Below are 13,319 nucleotides of genomic sequence, written 5' to 3'. Positions count from 1 at the left end.
AATAAAGAATTAATGTAGAGGGAAATGCTGGTAAATCTCCCTGCCTTTAAGGTAAACATGATTAAAATGGTAACAGAAAGGCTTGAGGTTATCACAAGGGGTATCAATTTATGCAGTATAATAGTGATGATTTCATAACACTGGATTTAGTTTTCAGTCACCAGCTATTCAGTTTAACTCACCTACTATTTCAGTTAACTAGCACATTTAGCATTTGACTTAAATATTATTCTTCCCCTTAGTTTAAACAGGGCAACTAAAATGCTGGAGCAGTAAGGGAACAACACAAAAAAGATTCTGGGTGGCAGTCATGGTCCCCAGCTGGGTATATGCACTCTGGAATTTTCAATTATCAACCTGAAAAATTAAACATGTCCCCCATGAGAGGCACACCTCTTCGTGTTTTCTTCCATATAAGGACTCTGCTGATTATGAATCGAGTTTTACATAAAATAATACCACGATCTGTGTTTACAGCAGCTTTGATACTAAAGATACATTATTTTTAGGGCATCTTTAATCTATTTAATCTACTACCTAAAACTACTGTGTGATGACTCCAAATTTTCCCCTTTCCATCAAAAACCAAACAGATAAAGAAAGAAGGTATATGAGAATCCGCTCTACGCCGGAACCCTGCTAAGCCCTTTTCTGTGCATTTTCATTACACTTCACTATTGCTAAGCAGGTATCACTTACCTATGGCTAAGCAGGTATCACTGCCTCATTTGTAGTTGTGCAAATATGAAGAAAGGATAACTTTCCCAGGGTCACCAATTATTTAGTGGTACAGTTGAGATTTTAAAGTCTTATTGTCTCAATATACCCAACTGTAATGAAGAGGAACTATTTTTAAAAATTTAACGATCACAATATCAATCTTCTATGTCTCTCCTGTTATAAACGAAATACACCAAGTGTCTTCAACACGTAAACTCACCCACAGTACTTGTTTTTTCTAACCAGTCACAATCATGTAATGTGGATGCGTGCTCAGTCGCCCAGATGTGTCTGACTGCTTGCAATCCCATGGACTGTAGCCTGCCAGGCTCCTCTCTCCATGAGATTTTCCCAGGCAAGAATCCTGCATTGGGTAGCCTCCTACTCCGGGGGATCTTCCCGATCCAGGAATCAAACTTGGGCCTCGTGCATCGGCAGGCAGATTCTTTACCGCTGAGCCACGCAGGATGCCCCAATCATATAATTAACTCATAATAAATCAGCAGTCAATTAAAAAAAAGCACATACACACACTACCACCCCCCCAACCACACACACACACACACACACAAAGATCTTTCTCATCCTGACCTACACAATTAATTGACTTTTGAACCCAAGAGTGGGAAATGATTTCTAGTTCATTTTCTTAGTACTGGTCAATCACTGCAACTGTTGAGAGCTTTCAGAATCCTAGGACTGCCATTCAAAAGAACTCCTTTGAGGCCTACGATATTCATAGGTTTAATGCTAGTAAAGCAAAAAAACAAAAAAAAGACAGGCCCAGAACCATACCCAGAATTTAGCAGCTATCACTGGAGAACACTCTACAAATTGCTCCTAATCTGTCTATGTGCAATTCAACAGCTTAAAATCCATCTATCTTATTCATGTACATTGTGTTTTCTTGCCCACAGGATATTCTATACTTTTGAATCAATGATTTCCACACACCGGTCAGTTTAGTATTCTCATTTTTAAAAACAGTATCAGGTTATTGAAAGACTTGTTTGCTCTATTGCTTTCCGTGCGGTTTTCCATGAGCTCACTAGGAAGGTCTTTTTGATACATCCACTTGTCTAAATTGATGTACGGAGTTAACTGATCAAACACTAATCTAGGTGTTGCTGGGGAGGTATTTTATAGATATGATTAAAGACCATAATCGGCTGACTTTAAGTAAAGGAGATTATCCTAGACAGTTTGGGTAGGCCTGAGCCTTCCAGCAGAGCTGAGGCTTCCCTGAACAAGAAGAAATTCCACTTGTGGATGGCAGCTTCAACCTATGCCTGAGAGTTCCAGCCTGTCCCTCCTGATGGCCTGCCCTACTGGTTTCAGACTTTCCTAGCCAGCCAGGCCCCTAATCATGTAAGCCAATTCCTTGCAATAAATTTCTTAATATATATCTCCTACTGGTTCCGCTTCTCTTGTTAAACCTTGACAGATACATTCACTAACCATCAATATTTCACAAATATAAAACACCTAGCAATAACTTTAGTAAGAAATATGTAGTTTCCTATATAACTCAGAGGTACAGTCCCAAATAAATGTGAAGATTTACATGCAGTCTTAGTCAAACATATAGCTGGGTTTTCTTTTTTAAAAAAGAGAGAGAACAATTTGGAAAACAGTAATTGCTAAATTTATTGAGTGATTACTCTCTGCTGGGTTTTTCACCTAAGCTACACAAAAATCACCCTGAAAACAAAGACAATGGTCTCATAAGTCAAGGAAAGATCAAGTTAGGAAGGGAAGCCAGGACCTGGCATATTCTCTAAGTATCTTCCAACCTGAACACAGCCTTCAGGATTTTTTTAAATGCTTCCCTTTTTCATTCCTCATGTTCATTCATGGCTGCAAGGACTAGAATCTTATTTATGAGGGCCCAGTGCACCTCTACACTGCCTTCCTCCTGGAATCCCAATCTTTGCATATCATACCCTCCTCATTAATTTCTCATAAATGCTGAAAACATAGGGCAGAAAGAGGTAGTGGGGAAAAAAAAAAAAGGTAAGGACCCTAAGGTGTCAGGAAGAAAACAGAGGCACTGGCACTTGCTAAGTCTCATTCAAAGTACTACTGTTTATTATGAAAGTGGACACAGAAATAGTTCAGAGTGCAAACATGTGGATTTTTTCTGCATTTGGAGTCAATTAAGCAATTTCTGTGCCTTTTAATAACAGGCTGAAGTGAAGTCGCTCAGTCCTGTCTGGCTCTTTGCGACCCCATGGACTGTAGCCTACCAGGCTCCTCTGTCCATGGGATTCTCCAGGCAAGAGTACTGGAGTGGGTTGCCATTTCCATCTCCAGAGGATGTTCCCCATCCAGGGATTGAACCCGGGTCTCCCACATTGTAAGCAGATGCTTTACCGTCTGAGCCACCAGGGAAGTCTACAATTTGTAGATCTTTTGTATATCTTTTAATAACAGGCCTACTAATAATGTAAAGATATAATGGAGTAATAAGTAAAAAATGAAAGCAGCGCTCTCTGGAGGAAGACACTGTAACTGAAATTTTTGATAAACTGGACAAAGGCAAAGTCCCTTCTACCATCCTAGGTCCAAGCAGTAAACAGTGGGCAGGACTACAGCACAGTAATATCTGTCAGCTTGTCTAAGATTCGACCTTCCATGCTCAGCTCTGTGCAGAGCTAGACTTGCAACTCAGGTGAGTGATTCTTGAGTGGTGGTGTGCATCTCTCAGAGAATGTAAAAACCAAGGTGGATGTAGTATTCATGATATCAAAATGGATGTCTCTTTTGTTTTATGGATCTTGCTCAAAGAAGTTTAAAAATGATGCAGTACCCAATTAATAACGTAAAATGGTATATATTTTCTGATCATAACATAATATAGATAAAATACTAATAATGAGGGAATCTAATCAACAATTAGACACGAATACAATATTGTATATTTTAAAAATTTGTGTCAACTATCTCTGAAATATGGGGCTTCCTATGTGGCACTAGTGATAAAGAGTCCATCTGCCAATACAGGAGACACAAGAGAGGTGGATTCAATCTCTAGGTTAGGAAGATCCCCTTGAGTAGGAAATGGCAACCCATTCCAATATTCTGGCCTGGAGATTCCCACTGACAGAGGAGCTTGGTGGGCTATAGCCCATTAGGTCACAAAGAGTCGTAAACAACTGAGAGACTGAACATACACATCTCTAAAATGTATTTATTTCATATTAACCAGAATACGGGGTAATTGTGCCATTATCTGGGTGCTAAGGGCTTCCCCAGTGCCTCAGTGGTAAAAAATCTGCCTGCAACGCAGGAAGTCACAGGTTCGATTCTGGGGTCGGGAAGATCCCCTGGAGGAGGGAATAGCAACCCACTCCAGTATTCTTCCCTGGAGAATATCATGGACAGAGGAGCCTGGCAGGCTATAGTCCATGGGGTCCCAAAGAGTCGGACAGGATTGACGCAACTAAGCATGAGCTCGAGCACTGGGTGCTAATATCCCTGATAGTTTTGGGGTCTGGGAATCCCCAACAGTAAATAATGCTGTTGAAAAGCTTTAATGCTTGATGACGGTGCTGATATGATATAAATGTTGGAGGAAAACAACATTTAAAATAAGCCATCTCCAGAAATCGCAACTGGCTGGTCCTATCTTGATACCTAACAGTAGGAAGCAAGTTAAGCTAATACGACACGTGTGTCCAGCACTGAGAAGCTGTATTATGATCACATATTAGCCCGATAAACTGTCACTGGTGTCTGATCTCTTTCCCGTGACTGTCTGTACCATCACACCTAGGCAGTAATAATACTTTACAGATCAAAGGGCCAGCTTGCCTGAACAATCTTCATCTGCAATATAGACAGGATACTTTCAAACAGAGAAACATACAAAAAATATGGTTAGCCTCGATCTACAGAAAAAATGCTAAAGCCAACAAGAGCTTCATTCAATTTTTTTTTCATTTTAAGGAATAATATCAAAAGAAAAGATCATAAGACCTGAGATGACGTGATTAAATAGAAGAAGGTTTCTTGGGAAATCAATTAGAAGACCAACATAATTGCTTTTTAATGGGGCTCTCTGGAATAATCATCTGTGTTTGAAAGACAGCTTACCAGTAATGCCATTGGGCTCCTGATGGAGGTCACAGTACCAGAGTCGGTTTACAGGATCACATCCCTCCCTTATCGACAATAAGACGTAGCGACCATCGTCAGATAACTACAAGGGAAACAAAAACAGCACAGGGAACTTAGTAGAATGTATTTTTTGTGAGAACACTGTTACACATTAAGTTAAAAAAAAAATTCACTGGTGTATCTTTACTGCAAACTTATGACTGGACAAGAAAGTTAGAAAAAAGATAACATCAATTTTAACTTATCTTGCAGTTAATCACTTTAACAAAACATAGTGAAATATTTAAGTTGAAAATATCAGTATATATAACTGAATGTCATGACTCAAAATGACTTTTACTTAGTGCCTATTCTTTATAGTCAATAATACTGTAATAATTTTGTATGGTGACAGATGGTTATGGGACTTGCCATGGTGATCATTTATTGTAATATATTTGATTGTTGGATCACTGTGTCATACACCTAAAACTAATGTAATATTCTGTGACAATTGGGCTTTTTAAAAAAATAAAGCCTATTCTTTAAATGAAAAGTACATGCAATCTGTCATTCTGAATATTAATATCCTAAATTTGAATTTTTGTCATGCGTTACACATTTCCAAGGAGATCCAACCAGTCCATTCTAAAGGAGATCAGTCCTGGGTGTTCTTTGGAAGGAATGATGCTAAAGCTGAAACTCCAGTTTGGCCACTTCATGCGAAGAGTTGACTCTGATGGAAAAGACTCTGATGCTGAGAGGGATTAGGGGCAGGAGGAAAAGGGGACGACAGAAGATGAGGTGGCTGGATGGCATCACTGACTCGATGGACGTGAGTTTGAGTGAACTCCGGGAGTTGGTGATGGACAGGGAGGCCTGGCGTGCTGCAATTCATGGGGTCGCAAAGAGTCAGACACGACTGAGCGACTGAACTGAACTGAACTGAACACATTTTAAAAGCTGTACTAAATATGTAAGAATTAGCAAAATGGGTGTGAATGCACAAAAGTTCATTTGTGGTTCATAATGTTCATGTTAACAAGTTTCTATTGAATAAATGAACAACTTTTTACATGGATCTTTAGTCTCCTATACACAAGTCAGAAGAAATAAAAGGCTGTGCTTCAGCAGCTATCTTTTACAATACTAAACAGAAGAATCTTAGGTAGCAAAAAGCATCCTGATAAATACTAATGCTACAAATAACACTATTTTGAGTTGTCAAATTGATATAAATAGAATCAGACTATATATATCCTTTTGCAACTTTTTCATTCAATATTTTAAAAATTAATATATGTTGATACATGTAAATTTGCTTCACTGGTTTTAACTGAGGTAAAATATTCCACTCTAGGAAAACACTATAATTGATTCATCTTCCTACACATGAGCATTTAGATTATTTCCATTTTCTTCATTTGTGGTTTTCGTCCTTCTTACAAGCAACACTTGTGCCTTCATATACATGTTTCCTGAGGTACACAACCCCTGGTAGTCCACGGGGTCGCAAAGAGTTGGACGCGACTGAGCGACTTCACTCACTCAGGTGGCGCAACTGGTAAAGAAGCTGCTTGCCAATGCAGACGACACAGGAGATGCGGGCTCGATCTCTGGGTTGGGAAGATCCCCTGGAGAAGAGCATGACTCCCCACTTCAGAACTCTTGCTTGGGAAATCCCATGGACAGAAGGAGCCTAGAGGGCTATAGTTCATGGGGTTGCAAAAGAGTTGGACATGACTTAGCCACTTAACAACAACAATGCAGTATACTATAAAATGGTAAATATCATACTAACATATGAACAGGCCTGGGTAAGGGAGGCAGGGTGTGTGAGCAGGGACTGTGGTTTTAAATATGGCAGTCAAGGTACCCTTCATAAGAAGATGTCTTTCCACTGTCTTCTGACTGTCACTGTTTCAGATAAAGTCATTCCTTATGTTTTTCTCCCTATGTATAATGTGTTTTCATATCTGGCTGCTTTTAAGATTTCCTTACTGTCTTTGGTTTTCTGCATACTGATAATTTACTTTAACTGGAGTCATCTCCTTCAGATTTGTTGAGCTTCTTGAATATTTGGATTTGTCTATTTTATCAAATTCATAACATTTTTTGGCTGCTTTTTCCTCATAATTTTTTGTATCCCCTCACCCCTACCCTAAAACTTCAAATACATCATGTTAGGTCACGTAGTATAGTTCCACAGTTGAATGAGACTGTTTTTGTTTCAATTTTTTTTTTCCCCTCTCCATGGCTTAGCTTCAACATGCTGTCTTCAAATTCATTGCTATTTTCTTTTATAGTATCTAATCTGTTATTAAGCCCATGTAGAGAATTTTTTGATTCAGATAGTTTATTTTTTACTTCTAGAAAAATACTTGGTTATTTTTATATTTTCTGTTTCTTTGTTCATTTACATTAACATTTGCTAAAATCCTTTTAAGTTTATTTTCATAATTGCTTTTGAAAAGTCCATATCTGTTAATTCTACTACTGTCATTTCTAGATTTGTTTTATTAACTAACTTCTCTCCTGGTTATAAGTCACATTTTCTTGCTTCTTTACACATCTAGTAATTTTTTAAAGTTGGATTTTGAACATTCTGAATGCCATCTGGATTTTTTGGGGGGGAGGGTCCTTCTTTAAAAAGTTTTGAGGCTGTTCATTTTATAGATCAGCTTAATCCATTCAAGGCTTATTTACAAGCTTTGTTGGGGCAGGTCTCCAGTCATACTGCAAAAGCATGAATGGGCCATTCTGAGGTTTTTGCTGAATACCCTGGTTGTTCACGAGTCCTTTCCACTTTAACTGGTTAGAATGTGAAAATCTCCCATTTGTTAAATCTCTAGTAGTTGTCAGCTTACAAGTTCCTGGTGGTTGTTCACAGCTTGAATCATGGAACCTCGGTCTATGCATGTATGGCGTAATAGTCAGTCTAAGATTCAGGGGGACACCAGGAAGATTCCCAGGACTCTTAATGGGTGGTTCCCCTCCTTTGGTTTTGTGCCTGCGAGTTCCAGGGGCCTCACTCTTCCTGAATTTGCATCTTTGGATTCCTAGTCCAATGAGGCTGCAGTATCCTGGGGGTTCTTTTTCCTTGTGCCAGAATCAGAAACTTCCTCCAGGCAGAACCCTGGGGCTATCATAGGAGAACATCTCTCTCACAGATTACAGTCCTATGATACCTGTAGATCAATATCTCCAACAGATGTTTTTTTCATTTTGTATAGTTTTCTACCTGTTTATGGTAGCAGGGCTAGCCCAGTACCAGTTACACTTATGGCCAGAAGCAAAAACTTGTCATATTTTTATTTAACTCATTTTTAATTCTTTATTGGATACATTTTTAGGGTATATTATCATATGTTTAAAATACATAGATGTAAAAATTAATAATGTGTAACTGAGGACTAATTAAAAAGAAAATATTTATGATTCATAAAAAAAACCTAATAATGACATAGTTTTTATCTTATTACACAGTAGGATAATTTAGGGTTTTACTTACTAGTAGCATCAAGCTTTTAGACTTGGAGGAATAGATTCCAACTCTCTGGAAATGTCCATCCATGTTCTATCAGCAGGTTTATAAACTAAGTGTATGTCAATTAGGTCTCTTCTGCATTTATAAATTAATCAAAATAGCTGTATGTGTCTAAAACATCCAGCATTTTTAAGCACACTGTATGTTAAACATCTTTTTCTCAGAAAAAAAAAAAAGAAAACCTGTTTTAAAGCACAGAGGTAATTGGTACTTGTAAAACAGAAGTGGGATTCCAAGTAAGTATAATTTGATCAAAGATTCTAGAAAAATGTTTAATGTGGCTGTTCTTTCTTTGTGACATTTTGTCTAAGTTCTGAAGTAGTCTCCTTTCTAAGAAACTGAATCACATTTTCTTGTATGAGTTTTGGTCACAAGCTACACAAGAGGCCAAATGATTCAGGTACACTCTCTCCATCTCTGTCTAGGCTTCTTAGAGTATTTTCAAAGATCGTCAAATCATTTTGGAAAAACTGCATATACATTTATGATTTCCATGAATTCTTTTCTCCATCCTCCATCCAAATTACTTGTCATTATGGGTTTCTTGAAAATGAATATCTGAGTTGAAAACTCAATCTAAGAACCTGTATTTTGTCTTTCTAATTGTTATTGCTTCTACATCTTACTTTTACCCTTCTAGTTAACTTGCTTTTCCCTTCACATGTCCTTTTTATACTGTATTAATATAAACTTTTAATTAAGATAAACTTCTTCATAAACTCTTCCCCTTCATCGACTGGTCTGTGAGTTAAATACTCTTGTTTCTAGTCTTTTATACATTTTCCTTAAGTTTTTCATATACATAGCCAATAAACCAGTGTCCAGAAATTCAGTCTCACCTTATTTTTAAACTGTCTTATATTATTAAGAATAACATTAGCAACATCACAATTGTCACTTTATTAAACGTAACGGAAAGCAGCCTCATTAATAATATTTCATACCTTTGTTCTCTTGTCCTCTAAACAAAGACAGACTCTTACAGCTTAGTGCTTAGAGTCATGCTACATCAATCATAAACGATGGCTAATTCAGCGGCAGTGATTCAGCCAACAGAATGACAGGGCAGTAAAACTCACTGCAAGAACCACACCAAACCTTCGATGACAGCTGTCTCAAGCACATCTAATGAGTTTTTCCTCGGTATTTCTGGCTGCACTAAATGGCTGCAGCAGTTTATATTTAATCTGAGGCAGAAAGTTCCAAGGGAATTGCTGTTGGGATGCCAATTAAGTCAGTTTCTCTTCCTTACAACTCAGATATTTCATGGGCACTAAACAAATATGCTCAACTGCAAACAACTCTGAATTTTCAAATGCTCACACATTTATAAGTCATTGGTGCCCCACAAATATATACAACAGGAAATACCTTCTTACACCAAAATGTAATCAGTAACAATGCATATTCAACCACCACCTCACATTCGGACTATTTCAAGACAGTTTAAAAAACCGAATTTTGGGAATCACTGGGAAGGGAAGACAAAAATACTGTTGATTGAGGAGGAGACCTTAAATCCAAGAGCAGGAAGCAAATTTGCTGAAATCCAGATAAAAGGAAAACAGAAAAGCAGGAGAGCCAAGGGTCCCATCAGGCCTTCATGAACAGTATAAACTCCAGTTCACAGAACATTGTTTTCCTTTAAACAATATGACATCAGAAGAAAAATCATGTTCTCTGGAATCAATTAATCTCATTCAAAACCACTAACTTTTTGCAACAGGGGTACAACAATGCTAGCCTGACCGATTATGAAATATGTAATTCTTAAGTCACAGCTTCCTTTCACTTTATGTCCATATAATGTTAAGCAAATTTTCCTTAAGTCAAAATGATTTTATTTCATGAAAATCTGCCTTTTATATAAATAAATTTCAACAAAAACAAAATTCTAAGAACTACTGTAAATAAAATATTTACATTTGTTGATACTAAGTCCACTGATTATATTTCAAACACCACCAACAGGATGAAAGCTAAAACTCTTTACCATTCTTACTGCTGACAATTCTTTTTTAAAAAAGTGTATTTCCCTTTAGACACAAGTTACCTTGTGTCTAATTGTATGAGGTCATTTGTTGAATTCGGTTAAATATCTTTAGAAAATGCTAATTAAGACAGACAGGAATAATATCTATTGATATTATTAATATCTAATAATATTTGTTGATAAAAGTATCTGGAACAAGAAAAATCAAATGTGTAAAGAATGGGGTATTCACAGAAAGTGTGTTAGTCATTCAGTTATGTCCAACTCTTTGTGATCCCATGGACTGCAGCCCACCAGGCTCCTCTGTCCATGGAATTCTCCAGGCAAGAATAACTGGAGTGTGTTGCCATTTCCTTCTCCGGGGATCTTCCCGACCTAGGGTTGAACCTAGGTCTCCCACACTGCAGGCACATTCTTTACCATCTAAGCCACTAGGGAAGTTACAAAATATTTGGCAATCTGCTGGTACTTAGCTATTCATTATCCATAACCAGATGACCTTGAAAGATAAAAAAACAAAGCCAAAAGCCATCCTCCCTTGCTCTGGGGTAGATGAGGTTGAAGATAAAACTGTCAAAATGGTGGCTGGTTTTAACAGGAGAATCCACTGCCAGGTAACTTTCCATCTCCTTTACTGAAGACACAATTTAACATGTGCCACCAACCACAGGCATCTACTATTTAGGGAAGTCAGAGCTGAAGCTATTTATTCAAGCAACATTTACGGAGAGTCTCCTGCAGCTGAGCCAGTCTCTAGAACACACAGATCAGAGCAGGACAGGGCTTCGAGATTGAGGGCTCAGGTGGGAAAGTCAGACACACACATTCACGCACAGATATAAAGCAATACTCTAAATACTAATACTGAGAAATCTAACAGGGAGGGGCGCTGGAAAGAAGAGTGAGATCGGAAAAGGTCTCGGGGAAGGAATGGTCTCTAACTAGTTCTTTAAAGAGAAGCACAATTCCTCTAAAAATGGTTGCTTGACTTTTTCCATGCTCACAACTGCTATGATGGCATAGTACCTGGTTCAGAGAGCTATACCTAACATACTCATTCTTAAGTACACACCTCACAGACAGCAGCATTTGTAGTGGATGCAGCAGTCTGCTGAAGCACTCGTTCCCCTAGCTGCATGGCGCTGGGAGCAGACAGCACTCAGCTGAGAACCTCAGGGCCTTGTCCTCCCAAGGACATATTCTTTTGGGCTCACGCCACATGCAGAGGTACAAAAGCCCAAATCTCTCACTCCTAGTTTGGCAAATCCTGAGGGCTAATAACCTAGCTCATAGGAGCTCCCTGTAGGACTGGCCACAGCCCTTGTCATGACTTACTCAACTTCCCGCCCTTCTACCTTCACTCCCCACCATCAGTCAGTTCAGTCACTCAGTCGTGTCCAACTCTTGGCAACCTCATGGACTGCAGCACGCCAGGCTTCTCTGTCCCCAGCATAGGCAGATGTTTTAAAAGCACTCCCGCTAAACCGGACCTGTGACACCATGCAAGGCATCATCTCACCTGGTTTCTCATCTTGACATATTTTATACTATTCAAAGGAAACCTTCTCAAGTGGTGGCTTCTGGTTTTGAAGAGGGACACCCAGTCAATAATAGCTGCCACGTGGATTTCCAATTATCAAAAGGAAGGGCATAAAATATGGGGTTATCAGACTTTATACTTTCATTAAAGAAGCCACATTAATTCACTGAGAAAATTTAACTGTGTGCACTGTGGTATTAAGCCTCACTGAGACAGTAATATTTACCAAGGAAACCTTTGACAGACATCACACAAACTATTGAATGGCGTATGTATTTTATACTTTATTCTGTTAGACTCACATGTGCTGTTCCAACACACACACGACTCAGCATATTTGGGAATACAATCCCTACTGTCAGCTGCCAGCAAACATGAAATTTAGAGATAAGCAGGAACCAGGACAAACCTCCAGGGAATCTAGTCCCAAATAATAGGTTTTTATGAAATTTCTTCAGTGAATACCTCATGGAGGTGTCACTGTGATCCATTCAAACCAGAGTCTGGGTCCAGCTGCACTGTGTTCACAAGAAATCAACATTTCTACCACTAGCTCATTTGAGGCTTTTAAAAAAAAAATAGGAAATCAACAGAAATAAGTGTTAAACTAATACACCGATAATAGCAATTTCTCTAGAGAACAGGATCTTTGTATTTTATTTTAAACAATAAACTTATTATTACTAGCATAAAAATCCTGAAGTAGATGAATCTTGTTTTTAGTCTCAATATAGTAAAAAAAAAAAAAAAAAAAAAGCTGGACTTTCCAGATGACCTGAATAAGCCAGCTTTTCTTCATGAACTTCATATTAAGAGAAAATTGACAGACGATCACTTCTTAATGTTTTAAACTCTTAACCTTAATGTTTTAAACTATCTCCAAACTGTCTTCCAAAACATTAAGACACATAACTAATATTTACATATATATATAATATGTGGACTTTCATCAAACTTATTATCCTTTTCAAAAAAAAAAGCTTGTAACTGTTTTATGCTAGAGCTTCTGGACTCCACGGTTACATCAGTTCAGTTCAGGTCAGTAGCTCAGTCTTTGCGACCCCATGAATCGCAGCACGCCAGGCCTCCCTGTTCATCACCAACTCCCGGAGTTCACTCAAACTCACGTCCATCGAGTCCGTGATGCCATCCAGCCATCTCATCCTCTGTCGTCCTTTTCTCCTCCTGCCCTCAATCCCTCCCAGCATCAGAGTCTTTTCCAATGAGTCAACTCTTCGCATGAGGTGGCCAAAGTACTGGAGCTTCAGCTTTAGCATCATTCCTTCCAAAGAAATCCCAGGGCTGATCTCCTTCAGAATGGACTGGTTGGATCTCCTTGCAGTCCAAGGGACTCTCAAGAGTCTTCTCCAACACCACACTTCAAAAGCATCAATTCTTTGGTGCTCAGCTTTCTTCACAGT

At 38.5% G+C, this 13,319-nt stretch overlaps 1 protein-coding gene across 1 annotated transcript in view; it reads right to left on the bottom strand.

Moving 5' to 3' along the window:
* The window catches only part of LOC120862935 (prolyl endopeptidase), a 134,234-nt gene that overhangs the window by 75,559 nt on the left and 45,356 nt on the right, over positions 1–13,319 (bottom strand). The window contains exon 7 of the mRNA XM_040239108.1: positions 4,816–4,921. Coding sequence (XP_040095042.1) covers positions 4,816–4,921 — 106 coding nt within the window. The remainder of the gene's footprint in view (positions 1–4,815; positions 4,922–13,319) is intronic.

The sequence above is a fragment of the Oryx dammah genome, unplaced genomic scaffold (genome assembly GCF_014754425.2).
Source record: "Oryx dammah isolate SB20612 unplaced genomic scaffold, SCBI_Odam_1.1 HiC_scaffold_4, whole genome shotgun sequence".
Taxonomy (NCBI): domain Eukaryota; kingdom Metazoa; phylum Chordata; class Mammalia; order Artiodactyla; family Bovidae; genus Oryx; species Oryx dammah.
The sequence above is the reverse complement of the archived record's forward strand: the minus strand, read 5'-3'. Positions and strand labels throughout refer to the sequence as shown.